The following is a 16,276-nucleotide window of genomic DNA, read 5'->3' as shown; positions in this document are numbered from 1 at the left end:
AAACTCCCCCACAATGTATGCACGTGTGATGAATATGAATTCATTGCATATATTGTCAAGATTAACCTTTGGGATAGTTTCCACTATATATATATACAACCATGCAATACATATAAATATGGAATGCATGAGAGGACAAAACACTTAAGCACAAACCAAACTTAAGTATAAAACCATTCCCTTAAACCCTCTAAACTTCTCCCCCATTGGCATCGATTGTCAAAATGGGTGAAATATTTAGAAGGCCAATATAATGTGAGTTCCTCCCCAAAGTGTGCACTTCTCATAATTTGAGTGGAATCAAGTGCACATATCCAATGATGAATACTTGAAGGAAGTCAAACTATATTGAGGATCAAAGATTGCATAAAGATAACATGGTGAAGTGAGCTTCAACAAATAAAGCAAGCAATCAACGATCCAATTGGACAAACAAAGATATCATGATAAGAGAGATATAGTGCTCTAAATAAAATAAGAAAGCTCCCCAAGGTTCGTGCACAATTTATAATGTTTGCATTTGAATACAATATGCACAAACATGGAATCCTCACTCCCTCTATATCATTTAGAACACACCCAAGATAAAAATAATATGCTTATCAAGAATAACTTGAGTCCAACAATTACGAGATATGAGTGCATGAAGAAAAACAAGTAAACCAAGCACTCATAAATCTTCTTTACCAACACCACTAAAAGCAAAAGGGTAAAAGATGGTTGGCAAGGAACAAGGATATCAAGTTGATGGATTAACGCTCTCATGTATATAAGTTTCTAAAGTGGACATAGTGATCCATAAAGAAACAGGCACACACACGAGGTTAACAAAATAAACAAGACATGATATCCAAGATGAAGTCATAAAATATACCAAGGATGTTTGCTTAAAAAGCATATATAGCCTATGGCTCCAATTTACACACTTGTGGTATATGAATGAGCTTCAACCAAGAAAATCTCAAAAACATCACAACTAACAATAAGGGAAGTAAAGCTAGTTGGAATGTTTTGAGAGAGGCAACAAGTATCACAAATATGGATTTATTTCACGATTTCATCAATATTGTACACAAGAGCTCTTTGAGGAATTGATATGCAATAAATTGCTAGAGGGCATATTTGTGATAGGTGAATCATAAATATGATATATATATATATAACCTATCATATGCATCTTCTCAAATTACTCAAATGTACAATAAGAAGTTTTTCTTTTAAAAGTATTTTTCAAGAATCGCAATATTTTCGAAATAAAGAATTTCATGCCAAGATGCAACCTACAAGTGGTTGGATGCTATATGAGTATGCATGAATAAGATACTTGTTACCGAGATAGCAATGGCATGATGTAGTAGATACGAGTTCATCGAACATCCTAGCTTGACTCCAATTATCATATGGTGACAACACCTTCCTTATAAATGAGACAAGCCTCCATTGCATCTCCAATGTACCTAAAACAACATTCAAGTACATCTTGGTCCCCAAACTTATTGGGTCCAAAATGGTTAGACTAACCACAATACATAGGATACACTCCATATCAATATGTGCATATTTAGATGAAATTTGAATTTCATGCACATCTTAGCCGTTTAGGATTTGATGGAGTATACCCTATATAATGGATCGAAGAAAGAAAGCATGCTATAAATATAAATAAATTACATATAAGCACGCACAAAGACTTTTAAAGATCCAAGAGAGATATACTTTGGACAAAACACCAAATGAGTTGAATAAGGCATAAAAGGTGTGACCAAACAAATTTGTTGTCCAAATTATATCAAAGACGCAAATCACAAAAGATTTGTTCAACAAAGTTCAACAAATGAACTAAGAAGAAACCATTGAGCATAAAGGATGAAATAAAGCAAACATGCTCAAAGATTTATCTCATTCAACAAATAAAGCATAGAAGAAGGAATGAGATAGCAAAACTCCCAAAAAGAGCAAGGTTCGAACAAATAAACCAAATCCTCTACACATTTCACAATGGCACAATGTACCGTAAGGAAAAGGTTTGTCTTCCAAAACAAACACTTGATATGAATCAAGAGAATTTATCAAAAGATTTTTCAAAGGGACAAGGAAGACACGTGGGAGCAACAAAGATTTCTTGGAAATAAAATAAGTAAATAAGAAGCAATCCAAGGTGAAGATGATCCATGAATTCAACCACATACAAGTTTATCAATTGTCAAAGACAATGAGTATATTGGAAATAATTTCCGGTGGTGAATTTACAACAAGGATCAATTTCACAATAAAAGGCATAGGATAAGTATATAGAATTAAGCACTATGCACGGATGAAGATTCTTGATAGCTTCAATTAGTCAAACAATCACGCACGACAATGATTAGAATAACTTGAAGCAAACGGTGTCCCAAATAAGATATAGAGATATGTATTTGAGGAAAACCGTACCAAGAATTTCTTAATCAAACAAGAATCCATAGGATGAGCCAATAAGAGCTTTTTAATAGAAGTGGAGCTTGTTTGAGCAAACATGCCACCTAGGAACAAGATAATTACGTGTATCAACTCCAAGTGGCATAACCTCATATGGTCACATTTTCTTAGGTTTGTGATATGTACAAAACATATTACTCCCCCATAATGTGATAAAACATTTCTTCTAAACAAGAGGCAACTAAAATTCGACTAGAGATGATTAATGGACATTTAGAATTTGAATTTCTCATGAGTATGACACACCACATAGTGACTAGATAATCTTGCAATATCAATACTAAGTGGTGGTACCCATGTACACACATTTTAAAGAAAGAGAGATGCACAATGCATATCACTCCCCCAAAATGGGATGTTCCATTAATCACTCAAAGAGAGCCAAATAAGATATTATCAAGATGCATTAGGCTCAAAACAATACACTAGTATATGGTGAGTCAAACAATCATACTTGAATACACAAGATAGGGAAGTAAGACTCAACACATACAAACACATATTTGATACAAAACCAAACATGCAAAGGGGCAAGTAACTTACAATGAATATGAAGAGTTGAAGTATAAGTTACCGCAAGGAGGAACATTGGATATAAGATATAGATAATGATCCATACGACTTGGCTTGGTCAAAATAATATATGAAGATCCCTTAATTTTTCATGAATTAGCCAAGTCTCCAATGACCTCCATATGTACCTATTGATCACGTTTGAGCTTGTTGGTCCCCAACCAAGTTGGATCCTAAGAGGTTAGTCACAATAGGCTTGGCAACCCAAATGGTCCTTTTCTTGAGACCACTTTGAGTTCCAACAAACTTGGCAAACACATTCCATCCTTATCCTTCCCTAGAGAATAATCATCATCAACAATTATAGGGTTAGATAAGGTACTACCTAAACATGAAGAAGCAAAGTGCCCCTTCACACGGCATAAGTAGCAAGTGTTCCCCTTTCTCTTCTTTATTGATTTCTTCTCTTGGGGAACAATATCTTGATTCTTCTTGGGAAGTGGCCTATCTTCAACTTGAGGTCGAGCATGAGCTTGACCTTGACCTTGCGGCCGTTTCCCTTGTTGTTTCTCACTCAAGTGCTTCTTCTTCTTCAATGGGCATGATCTAACATGATGCCCTTCAACCTTGCACTTGAAACAAACCAACTTGGCCGGATCCTTGACTTTGTCTTGGCCCTTCTTTTTGTTGCTCTTGCTCTTGGACTTGTTCTTGTTATCGGAATTGAATCCAAGTCCACTCTTGTCATTGGGGGATTGTTGCATACTCAACATCTTGTCAAGTGCGGATTTCCCTTCATGACGCTTTTCCAAGTCTTTCTTTAAAGAAAGGACTTGGGCCTCGAGCTCTTTTATTTCCTCTACATGGTTAGTAGAAATACAAGTACTAGAGGAAGTATAAGTTTCATTGTTAGAGCAACAAGGCAAGGCAAGTAATCCAACACAAGGTGTATCACTAGTTTGACTAGATGGATTACAAGGACTAGCACATGGCAATTTAGCATTTGTAGTAGAGATTGTGCTAATGTCCACATGAGGCTCACAAGATGTTACCTTAGTGATACTAGCCTCATGAGCTAACTTTAGCCCATCATAGGAAATTAGAAGGTCATCATGAGAGCCCGAGAGCTTTTTATGACTTTCTTCCAATTCCCTATAATTGCTAGTTAGCAACTCAAGTTGAGCCCTTAACTCAACATTCTCCTTTAAGATAGATGCTTCACAAGAAGTATAGTTAGTAGCACAAGCATCAACAATAGTTTTCTCATTTTCATGCTTATAGGATTCAAATTTTTGTGTGAGCATAAAATTAGTATGCTTCTCATCTTTTAGCTCATGCTTGAGGAGAGTGAATCTCATTTCCCCATTTTCAACATGGGACTCCAACTCCACTATGGTTTCCCTATATTTACTCAAGGTATCCATAGAGTGTTCGAGATTAGCACGAGCTTCTTTATTACCATGAAGAGAAGCATATACCATTGCCATATTATGCACCAATATATTATATTCTTCATCATTATCATCATCACTCTCATCATTAGAGGAAGTGTTAGGAGTCAAAGTAGGAGATACCTTTGATCCATTTGCCATAAGGCACATGTGCATACCGGAGGATGAAGATGAAGAAATTCTTGAATCCTTATTTGAAAACATGTCTTGATCCATAGAGTGTTCGGTTTCCTCTACATTGTTAGTCAAACAACTAGAGGAGATAGAAGCATTTTGATTATGGGAGCAAGACAAGGCAAGCATATCATCATGGGATTTATGTGAGCAATTTACACATGATATGCGAGGACTATCAACACAAGCATGTAGATTATTTTCAATGCTAGATGTGTCTAAGTCCAAAGAGGAAGCATTGCAATGGGATAGAGATGAAGAATCATCACTATTGAGCACAATATCAACATTGCAATTTTTCTCACCACTCACCATATCATTACCTCGTGTCTTGCTACACGTTGGTGAAGTGGAAGAAGATGAGAACTCATCACGGCCGGAGGTGGAAGCAACTTGGAGCTCTTCATGATGTGAAGGGGAAGAGAGCTCCTCAGAGTCACCACCAACCAAATGAGAAGTGGATCCACCAAACATTTCCTTAAGCTTGATCCACATCTCATGAGACGATTTTCGCTTTATATATATCAAGAACCTATGAAAATCTGGTCTCAAAGAGAATACCAGTTCATTAGATACTAGAGCTTCAAGATGTAAGTTTTTCTCATCCTCTAAAGATAGATTTTGAGGGTCCATCGGAGGAGAAAAACCTACATCTAGAAATTGCTCAATGTTTGGACACAAGGTCCGAAGTTTGCAAAGCAAGCAATTTCGCCACAAAAGATAATTTGTGCCAACAAAGATAATTGTGTCATTGTGCACTAAATTACTAGCCGACATCTTTACTCTCAAGGCGGTGAAGCCTTAAACAAGGAGAGACCTTGCTCGATACCAATTGAAAGATCGAGATGTCGCCTAGAGGGGGGGTGAATAGGCAATTACAAACTCTTTCGGATTTGTCTTGTAAGAATGCGGAATTAAACTATCGTTTAGTTTACAAGCACAAACCCTAGATATGCTAAGCTCAACTAGGTATAACAATAACAACTAGAGCTAAGCAAGATAGGCACAAGATATATGTAGCACAAGTGATAGCAAGATATATATATATATACTTCAAGCACGATGGCTATCACAAGGAAAGAGAGCTCGGGTATAGAAATAACCGAGGCACGCGGAGACGAGGATGTATTCCCGTGTTCCCTTGCTTTGCAACAAGGTACGTCACGTTTGGAGGAGTGGAGGTCCCACGAAGGATTCCCCGCGCCACGAAGGCTCACCCTATTCTCCGAACCACACCCACGAAGGATAATGGCCCTTTCCTTATGGTTAGCTTTTCCTCCGCTCCGGAGATGGCAAGCTCCACAACCACTTCACAAGCTCCACGAAGGAGAAGCCCGGCCCTCTTCACAATCTTCACGAAGAGATCTCCGGGACACCAACCAAGCCAACTAGGAGGTCACCCTCCAAGAGTAACAAGCTCACGGTCTCTCACTCGAACAAATCGTGGTGGAGAGCTCAACACTATGCAATGATGCAAAGCAAGAACACCGGAGGTGTTCAAGTCCTTCACACTCAAATCCCACCAAAGCAACGAATGCTAGGATGAGATTGGAGAGGAAGAACAAGGGGGAAAGTCAACCAAAGACTCCAAGATCTAGATCCCAAGAGATTCCCTCACTTAGAGAAGAAACGGTTTGGTGGAAGAGTAGATCTAGATCTCCTCTCTCAAATCCTCAAATATGAGCAAGAATGGTTGGAGGAATCAAGGGGGAGAGCAAGTTCTTCAAATAGCAACAATGGAGGTGAGAGAATAGGAAGAACTAGTTGCTCAAGGTGGAAGAAGAGCTATTTATAGCATGGGAGCAAATAAAACCGTTGGGGAAAAAGACAAGAAAAACGGGCGTAAAACGGCTCTGAAAAGTGGCTCAGCCCGGCTGCCGGGCCGGCCGGCCGGATTCTCGCGCCGTGGCGGCCGGTGGCCCGTCCGGCCGGACCGGCCCAAGCACCCGGGCGAGGCGCGCAGCGCACGCGGGCGGCGGATAAGGGGACCGGCGCCCGGTCCGGCTCCGAGACCCGGCTGGGCCGGGTGGGTGGCCGGCCGGCCCGGTGGGAACCGGCTCCGGGCCGGGGAGGCTGCCAGGCCCACTGGCCCCGCCTCCGGATGGCACCAGCCACCAGGCCGGTTGTGGCCGGATGGGCCGGCGCGCGGCCCGGCAGTGCCGGGCGGCCGCCGGCCGCCACGCCTCTTTTTTTCTTCTTTTCTTTTCTTTTTTTATCCTTTTCTCTTTTTCCCTAATAACAATTGCTCCCGAACTCCGAATCGCATGAAACCAATTTTGTTTGGAAGATAACAACAAATGCTATCTTATAGAAAGTGAAAAACCCAAGAATCTGTAGGAGGGGATTTTATCATGAATATAAAAGGTAGAACCTTATATCATGAATAACCGTAGAAATCGCCCAACCTCGAAAACGCAATAGAAGATGCATGCGAACTCCGTTTTCGATGAACTTGGGCTTGTTGTAAAGCTAACAACAAGCTCAAGAACCTCACACCGAGAAATACCAAGAAGCAATAAGAATATGCAACGCATGCAAGGATTGAGCTCCCTAAGACGATGTGATCAAGTTAACCAACCGAAAGCCCCTCTTAATAGTGCGGCTATTTATCCTATAATCCGGTCTCCCATCAACCACCTCGAGACCGGTAAAAGGAAAACCTATCAAGGTCATACCTTTGCCTTGCGCATCCCGCTTGATCTTGATGATAACACTTCACGCTCCACTCAAGCCGGAATGCATCACTTGATCATTGTCACTTCGTGTATACTGACAAATGCTCCCCCATACACTATGATGGGAAAGCTCCATTGATGCACATCTTCATATGTCCATTATCGCCAAATGGACGGCAAGCTTCAAGTATGTGATCCACTCAAGATGCTCACCTTGAACTTGCCCAACTCAACCTTGTATCTTCTCATACTCACATAAGATAGAGCATGGCTAATATTGAGTTCCACATAAGAACTCCATCTTCGTTTCTTCTTCTTGATCATATCACATATATATATCTTCATACCGATGATCTTGATGCCAATACACAAGGTATACCTTTATCTTCATGGCATCCATGCTTGAATCCAACACATGGAGTACAAGTAGTACCTATAGAATATTCCTTCATATAAACTCAATGAAAACATTAGTCCATAGGGGTTGTCATTAATTACCAAAACCACACATAGGGGCAATATACCCTTACAATACGGAGCAAAATTTTGAAAAGGGGAGACACCGAAGAAAAATCCATCCAGATTCTATGCTCGCGCTCTCGCTCGCGTTTTTTCGCTGGCTTGGCTTGGGACAGAGAATGCAAGGTCATCTCGCGCGCCCCAAAACTGATTTGGTATTGACACGGCAGGTTGGTCAACTTTAATGACCTTTAATTAAGATGGCGCTGGTTCCATGCCACGCACGCCCCATCATTCCTCGTCCAACACTTCTTGAAGAAGATGTCGGTGATCCACCAGTTTGGGAACTTACATGCTGCCCATTTTTATTTGCGTAATACCGCCAACATCGCCCTCTTACCTAAGAAGGATGGGGCGGAGGACATTTCGGACTTTAGGCCAATTAGCCTCATCCATGGGATCGCCAAGATTATTGCGAAAGTGCTTGCCCTACGGTTGGGGCCTCTCATGGACGACCTCGTCTCCAATGCTCAAAGTGCCTTGATACGTCTCAAACGTATCTATAATTTCTTATGTTCCATGCTACTTTTATGACAATACTTGCATGTTTTATACATACTTTACATCATTATTATACATTTTCCGGCACTAACCTATTAACAAGATGCCGAAGCGCCAGTTGCTGTTTTCTGCTGTTTTTGGTTTCAGAAATCCTACAAAGGAAATATTCTCGGAATTGGACGAAATCAACGCCCAGGGTCCTATTTTTCCACAAAGCTTCCAGAAGACCAAGGGACAAACGAAGTGGGGCCACGGGGCGCCGCCACACTAGGGCGGCGCGGCCTAAGGGGGGCCCACGTGGCCCTAGCGTGTGGGGCCCCCGTGACCCCTCCGACTCCGCCCTTCCGCCTACTTAAAGCCTTCGTCGCGAAACCCTCTGTACCGAGAGCCACGATACGGAAAACCTTCCAGAGACGCCGCCGCCGCCAATCCCATCTCGGGGGATTCAGGAGATCACCTCCGGCACCCTACCGGAGAGGGGAATGATCACCGGAGGGCTCTACATCATCATGCCCGCCTCCGGATTGATGCGTGAGTAGTTCATCCTTGGACTATGGGTCGATAGCAGTAGCTAGATGGTTGTCTTCTCCGCTTGTGCTATCATTGTTTAGATCTTGTGAGCTGCCTAACTTGATCAAGATCATCTATTTGTAATGCTACATGTTGTGTTTGGTGGGATCCGATGAATCTAGAATATTATGTCAAGTTGATTATCAATCTATCATATATGTGTTGTTTATGTTCTTGCATGCTCTCCGTTTCTAGTAGAGGCTCTGGCCAAGTTGATACTTGTAACTCCAAGAGGGAGTATTTATGCTCGATAGTGGGTTCATGCCTCCATTTAATCTGGGACAGTGACGTAAAGTTCTAAGGTTGTGGATGTGCTCGTTGCTACTAGGGATAAAACATCGATGCTTTGTCTAAGGATATTTGTGTTGATTACATTACGCACCATACTTAATGCAATTATCTGTTGTTTACAACTTAATACTGGAGGGGGTGCGGATGCTAACCCGAAGGTGGATTATGTAGGCATAGATGCATGTTGGATAGCGGTCTATGTACTTTGTCGTAATGCACTGATTAAATCTCATAGTAATCATCATTGATATGTATTGAATCTTTATTTGTCAATTGCCCACATGTAATTTATTCACCCAGCATGCTAGTTATCTTATTGGAGAGACACCACTAGTGAACTGTGGACCCCGGTCCATTCTTTTACATCTGAATACTTCTTACTGTTATTTGCAAACAAACACCATCTTCCACTCGATACGCTTAATCCTTTGTTTTCAGCAAGCCGGTGAGATTGACAACCTCACTGTTACGTTGGGGCAAAGTATCTTAATTGTGTTGTGCAGGTTCCACGTTGGCGCCGGTTTCACTGGTGTTGCGCCGCACTACACTCCTCCACCAACAACCTTCACGTGCTTCTTGGCTCCTACTGGTTCGATAACCTTGGTTTCATACCGAGGGAAACTTGCTTCTATACGCATCATACCTTCCACTTGGGGTTCCCAACGGACGTGTGCTTCGCGCGTATCATGCCTTCATCAAAAGCGAAGCATACATGACAACTTCCTCTATGTCAAAAACCTCGCCAAACGTTTGCACAAGTCCAAGACGCCGGCGCTCCTCTTCAAGCTTGACATTAGGAAAGCCTTCGACTCCATCCGTTGGGAGTACATTGTGGACCTTCTCCAACGACACGGGTTCAAAAGCCATTTCCGCAATTGGATCACCGCTCTTCTAACCACGGCCTCCTCTAGGGTGCTTCTCAATGGCATTGCGGGCTTGCCCATCATGCATGGCCGGGGTCTAAGGCAGGGGGACCCCTCTCGCCGCTCCTTTTTGTGCTCGCCATCGACCCTCTTGCCCAAATCCTTGATGCTGCCACTACCCATGGTCTCCTTCACAAAATTAGGGGCCGCGGAAACATTCTTCATACCTCGCTTTATGCCGACGATGCGGCTATCTGTGTTGCCCCCATCAAGGAAGACATTCAAAATTTGGCGTCCATCCTTCATAGCTTTGGTGAAGTCACCGGACTTTGCACAAACTTTCTCAAGATTTCCGTGGTTCCCATTCGTTGCGGGGACATTAATCTTGATGACATCCTTGAGGGCATTCCGGCGGCCCGAACCTCCTTCCCTATGAGATACCTTGGTCTACCTCTCTCGGTTTGGCAACTCAAGCGCGTGGATTTCCAACACCTTGAGGACAAATGCGCCGGCAAAATCCCCACTTGGAGCGGCAAATTCATCACCACGGCCGGCCGTACGACTCTTGTCAAGTCGGTCATCACCTCCCAAGCAAACTACTACCTCATTCCCCTTACCATTCCTCCCGGTACAATCAAGTTCATTAACAGGCTCCAAAGAGCCTTCCTATGGTTGGCTAAGGAAACAACCACCGGGGCAAAATGCAAAGTTAATTGGAGATTGATTTGTCGATCCACTAAGCTTGGAGGCCTTGGGGTGAAAGACTTGGACAAGTTCGCCACGACTCTCCGACTTAGGTGGCCTTCGCATGAGTGGAAGGACCCCTCAAAGATATGGGTGGGGTATGGCAACCCTTGCACCGACTATGACATGGACATTTTTTATGCCTCGACTACCATCACCGTTGGTAATGGGAAGAAGACCCCTTTTTGGGAGGCCCCTTGGATCGGGGGTAGGAAGCCCAAGGACATTGCACCGCTAATCTTCGCCACCTCCAAGCGCAAAAAGTGGAACGTCAACCAAGCCTTAAATGCAAATGCTTGGGTCAATAACATCAACTTTCCACAAGTCGGTTTGGAAGGCTTGCCCCCCCCTCCCCCAAGCTAAATTCTTCGCTTGGCTTCCCACCCAAAACCGTATTTGTACCGCCGACCGTCTACAAAAACGCGGGTGGCCAAATTGCGGCCTATGCCCTCTTTGCAAACAAACCATGGAGACGGCCAACCACCTCTTCTTCCAATGTAAATTCTCCACCCGGCTTTGGGAAAAGGTGGCCGAATGGTTGCATAACTCCGTCATTCAACCGAGGGATTGGGCTCCATTGAGCTTTGGTGGCGCAACATGACGAACTCTCAAATGCCCAACCGCAAAGCCATCTCCTCGCTTGCTCTCCTTGTCACTTGGGAGCTTTGGACCGAGCGTAACGCAAGAGTTTTCAACAACAAGCATGCCACCGTCGCCATTATCTTAGAAAAAATTAAGAAAGAAGCCCGCTTGTGGGTTATCGCGGGTGCTAAGCACTTGGGCAAAATCATGCCGGGAGAGTAGTCACATGTATTTTTATTGTACTTGTTCGGACTATTTTGGCAAAACTCTTCTCCTTAATTAATCGAATGGGCAAAACTTTTGCTCCCGTTTCAAAAAAAAAATCATTCCTCATCCCGAAGGTGATCCACGAGACCACGAGCCGCCGGCCGCCTCGTGGTCACCTCCATTTCCAACGCGTGAAGTGGGAGCCGTCGCAGCCAACCACAAGCAGCCGCCCCCACCACCGTCGAGCAACATGTGTACGCGCGCGGCAATGGCCACCCTGAGCTGGGGCCAGGGCTGCTGCAAGCCCGGACGAATTCAACGAACGGCAACCGCGCCATGGAGGTGCCGCTCTCCGTCGGTATGGCCTGGTCAGCGAGGGAGGTGGCGCGAGCAGTGGCGCCGTCCAAGCCTCCAAGGTGCGCTAGATGGATAGACAAATGCCTCATGTTGTTCCACTTCGAGCTCGCGATAGCGCTGCCACTGCCATGCTCCGTATGAACAGGTTTTGATGAGGCCACCCGCCGTATCGTATTCGTATCCTATCCTATATTCCTCCTTTCCCATTGCCCGATCGGCGACCTGATTTCATCGAGCATCTGTGCCCGATCGGCGAGCTAGATTATATTCTCCTCCTAGACATAAAATGAATGGACGGCTAGCTAGGAGGAACTAGCCAACCGGCTTGCTGCCTGGTAAAGCACCAGCTGATCCCATCCCAGGCATAACCCTAGCTGGGTGCTACGGACAAGGCATTTGCCCCCATTAGGGCATCTCCAACCGGGCGACCCATCCCGCGCCCGCGCGTCCGGATGGGTCGAAACGGACAAAAACCCGGCCCAACGCGGGTACGCACCGCAAAAGCGGACGGCCGCGGCGTCCGGAACGACGCAAACCCGGCCCAAATCTTGGCCGGGTTTGCGTGGCCGCGGATGGCACGCGGCGTCCTCGCGTGTCCGCCCTGTCCGCGTGGCTGGCCCACCTGTCGGTGCCCCGGTCCTATTAAATGTGGACTCGGGGAAGGGGACCGTCCCTATCCGAGTCCCCACTTTCCACTCCGGCCGCACGCGCGAGCTCGGAAGCTTCCGCGCCGCCATGGCCCCGAAGCGCGAGTTCGAGCCGTCCGCCAACGACCACGAGGCCGGCGGCGGCCGGCAAGTCGCGCCGCCGGCGTTCGCAATGGGGCCGCCGGCGCCTCCCGGACGCGAGCGGATCTACGTCACCGTTGCGGTGGCGCAGATGTTCGGGGACGCCGGCGTCCCAATGCCGTGGGGGACGTGCACCTCCCCACGGCCGGCACCCGAGCCCGGATCGGGTTCCGGTGCCGCCCATCCCGGGCTCCGGCCGCGCCCGCTACGCCGAGATCCGGAGGCGCCGCGCTCGGCCGCCGGCGGACCTCCGGCGAGGACCCGGCGTACGGCGACGCAAGTCCCAACCGGGACTTGTGGTTCGAGGTGGAGCACGATGCGCGCCGGCGCACGTGCTTCACATCCGCGACGGCGCGGCCTCGCGCGCAGCCGCGCACACCTGCCAGGCGGGCAGGCCGCCGCCCCGGCGGGCTCTACATCAACGAGCCCGCGCCCCAGCCACAGCCACAGCCACAGCCACAGCCGCAGCCCCAGGAGGAGGCCGACCCGGAGCTGCAGGCGGCGCTCGCGGCGTCCCGCGAGCAGCTGGACCTCGACGAGCTGGCCAAATGGCCGCACCTCGCCGAGGCGCTGCGCACCTCCGCGCTGGAGGAGGCTGCCAGGAAGGCCCAGGAGGACGCCCAGGCGGAGGCGTGGGCCTTCCTCGAGCTGGCGCGCCGTCAGGAGGAGGCTACGCGTCAGGCGGCGCTCCGGGAGGAGGAGCGCCGGGCCGCGCGCCTGGCGGAGGAGGAGCGCCTGGCGGAGGAGGAGCAGCTCCGGCAGGAGTCCGCGCGCAGGGCACGGCTGCGCAGGCCGGCGAGCCCGCCGAACCCGCACTCCGCCTGGGAAAGGGCGCAGTGGGAGCCCTGGCCGGAGTCCCCGGTGCCCTCCGGCGTGTCGAGCCGGAACAGCGCGTCGCCGCCGGGGCGTCGTCGTCATCGACGCCGACGATGACGAGTACTACCGGGGGTAGTATCGCCGGCGGCCACCGTGCTCGCAAACCCCGACTAGGGTTTCTTTTTTTTAGTTTAAAGCCCATATAGGGCTTTCTTTTGTGTAAAAATTGCCCAAAATAGGGCTAAGTTTAACTAACCAGTAGTTTATATTTATTTGGTGCTGTTTTTATTTTTCATTTTCATTTATGTTTTTTTTATTACATTTGCGGTGCGTCCGCGCGTTGGGCGCAGCGTGCGACCCAAACGGACACGCGGACGCGGTGCGCTGTCCGGGTGTCCGTTCGGCCACGCAAACGGCCCAAATCGGACGCGCTGGGCCGTCCGTTTGGGTCGCCCGGTTGGAGATGCCCTTAGCAGTGCCATTCAACGCCCACAACGGAGTACCAAAAGTTGCAACAGAAATTATGGGATACGCTAAGAGAGTGCTAACCAGAAGTAGAGCTGAAACAATTCAGATGAACCAAAGGTGTACTAGAAATTTGTACAAGATATGATAAATGCAAGTTATACACATCATAGATTCTACAGCATTCCTCTGAGTTGGATCGGCATAATATGCACATGCAAAAGATCATAGAAACATTGTGGACAGCATATATGCTTAAGCCTCACATTTCTGAATGGCCAAGGGATGGCAGATCCAACGACAACCCATATCTTCTAACGCTTACTCAGAAACTGAAACCTGTACACAGATGAAAATACACTGTAAGAGTGGTATTTGCGATGACAATGGAATCTCAGTTACTCGAGAGTGAGAATGAAGATAGTTAGCTTACATATGTTAAATGAAGACAGGAACTTCAAAACTTTGAGAATTCTCTTATCAACCACATTACACTTGACTTCAAATATGTTTAGGTGCTTCGATATTGTAGATGGTCCCTCCACTGAACAGTAGTGTCCTTTCATTTCCACTTCATGATTTGGTCCCTATGGTAAGAAAAGAACATTTAATGAAAGTGGATAATTGATAAAAAAAAAACTTTAGTATTGCAGCAATTGTCCAATTACAAGATTTATACCTTGGAAAAAAGTTGAAGAGTGAGCTTCTCCAGAACTGGTGAGTTTTTCAGAATACAAGCTAGTGGATCCAAATCAGGAGCCTGGCACCAGTACTCATTGAGCAACAACGTCTTTAAGTTGCTAAATGTAGAGCTGTGTTTCAAATCTCTTGCGAAAATGAACTGAAAAGAAAACATAAAAAGTAAGAAATTCAAGTAACCAATACTGAGAGAGCGAGAGGATGATCGAAGATGAGTCCAAATTGTTTATTGCCTATGTCCAGCAACACTGTGGATTGGCTTAACATAAATGATTTTAAGATAGGTGTCATACATTTCTACTTTCAGATAGCAACTTGAGGTGTTTAGCACTTGAGATACCACCCAGAAGCACAAAATTGCTGCTGATACCATCTTTAATAGGAACACAGTTCACACATGCATTATCTTTAGCTCCACAGAAAACACCAGTAACATAATTCAGACAGACATCTTCACAGTCTTCGTCAAGATCCACATATGCAGTATCTAGCAACGGCATGTTTCCAAGAAAAGGTGTTCTACCTATTATGCCAACTAGTTTCAAAGAGATAAGGCCTGGAGCAGAAACATGGACCCGGCAATCCAATTTGGATTTACAGTCAAAGATGCTCAAATGCTTCAGGGAACAGGACGATATTCTATCAGCATCAATGTTGCAGTAATTCATCTTCAGATCCTCCAATGCCGGACAGCCAGCAAAATCAAGAAATGCCTCTTGTAGGGTTACACTTGTAAGGTCTAATGTTCTCAGATACCGAGAGACAAGAGGCAGGTTGTCTAGGTGGAGATCTACAGGGCCATCGATACTAAGGGTGAGAGCCCGAACTTTGTTCATCACAGCGAAACGGACCCATGTTTTGACATAGGGCTGGTCTTCTTCACAGAAATAAGCAAACTTGATCTCGACAGTGTCTAGGTTGGTGCGCTCACGAAGGATCAGCAGATGGTCCACGAACTTCCGAAGTTCTTTGACATTTAAGTTCTCCTCCTCGGCAAGGCCGACGATGCGCAGGCCTGTGGTGGACCTCCAGAGGTGGCGCCAGCGCCGGGCGAGCACACAAGTCTGCACAGCCGCCTGCGCTGGGAGGAAGGAGAGCATATGGTGCAGGAGACTGTCGGGGAGGGCGCCGATGCGGTCGACGCCGCTCACAGGAGGCATTCCGTCGAACAGGCGACGGGCGCCGTCGGCTCTGCGAGGAAGAAATGATTAAACGGGGAGAGTGGAGAGCATGGGATGAGATCGAAAGAAAGATGGATGCCTTGCGGCGGCGGAGCGCCGGAGCCACACCTCTCCTGGCCGCCGATACGTCCAGTCGCGAGGAAGACGAGAATCGGTGGATGGAATTCTGTCTTCTCAAGATTTTCTTTTTTTCTTTTGAGGGGTTCTGTCTTCTCAAGTTTGTCGGCGCTTTTATTTAGCGAAGGCCCAATTTCATATATATACTTTTTTCTTTGATAATTAATACCATATATATTTATAGACAAAAGCGCACAGCCTCCACCTTCGTCTCTAAGAGCATCTCCACTCGTTGGCGCTTCCCACGCCCAAATCCGGCGAAAGTTTCGTCCGGATTGGAGAAAA

At 46.4% G+C, this 16,276-nt stretch overlaps 1 protein-coding gene across 1 annotated transcript; it reads right to left on the bottom strand.

The window, feature by feature from the left end:
• Window positions 1–14,236: 14,236 nt before the first annotated feature.
• On the bottom strand, window positions 14,237–15,853 carry LOC124689605 (putative FBD-associated F-box protein At5g38570). Its single transcript, XM_047223109.1, has 4 exons — window positions 14,987–15,853; window positions 14,674–14,835; window positions 14,428–14,581; window positions 14,237–14,333 (listed from the first exon to the last, which is right to left on the bottom strand). Exons 1-4 carry the CDS (start codon window positions 15,851–15,853, stop codon window positions 14,320–14,322), a joined length of 1,197 nt encoding a protein of 398 aa, XP_047079065.1. The 3' UTR covers window positions 14,237–14,319.
• Between the last annotated feature and the right edge of the window lie 423 nt (window positions 15,854–16,276).

Source organism: Lolium rigidum, chromosome 2 (assembly GCF_022539505.1).
Source record: "Lolium rigidum isolate FL_2022 chromosome 2, APGP_CSIRO_Lrig_0.1, whole genome shotgun sequence".
In the NCBI taxonomy this organism is placed as follows: Eukaryota; Viridiplantae; Streptophyta; class Magnoliopsida; order Poales; family Poaceae; genus Lolium; species Lolium rigidum.
The sequence above is the reverse complement of the archived record's forward strand: the minus strand, read 5'-3'. Positions and strand labels throughout refer to the sequence as shown.

Coding starts and splice junctions, on each gene's coding strand:
- LOC124689605 (XM_047223109.1), bottom strand. CDS start 15,853: ATGCCTCCTGTGAGCGGCGTCGACCGCATCGGCGCCCTCCCCGACAGT. Junction 14,836..14,986: donor TGCTATCTGAAAGTAGAAAT/GTATGACACCTA, acceptor TTTTCTTTTCAG/TTCATTTTCGCAAGAGATTT. Junction 14,582..14,673: donor CTCTTCAACTTTTTTCCAAG/GTATAAATCTTG, acceptor TTCTTACCATAG/GGACCAAATCATGAAGTGGA.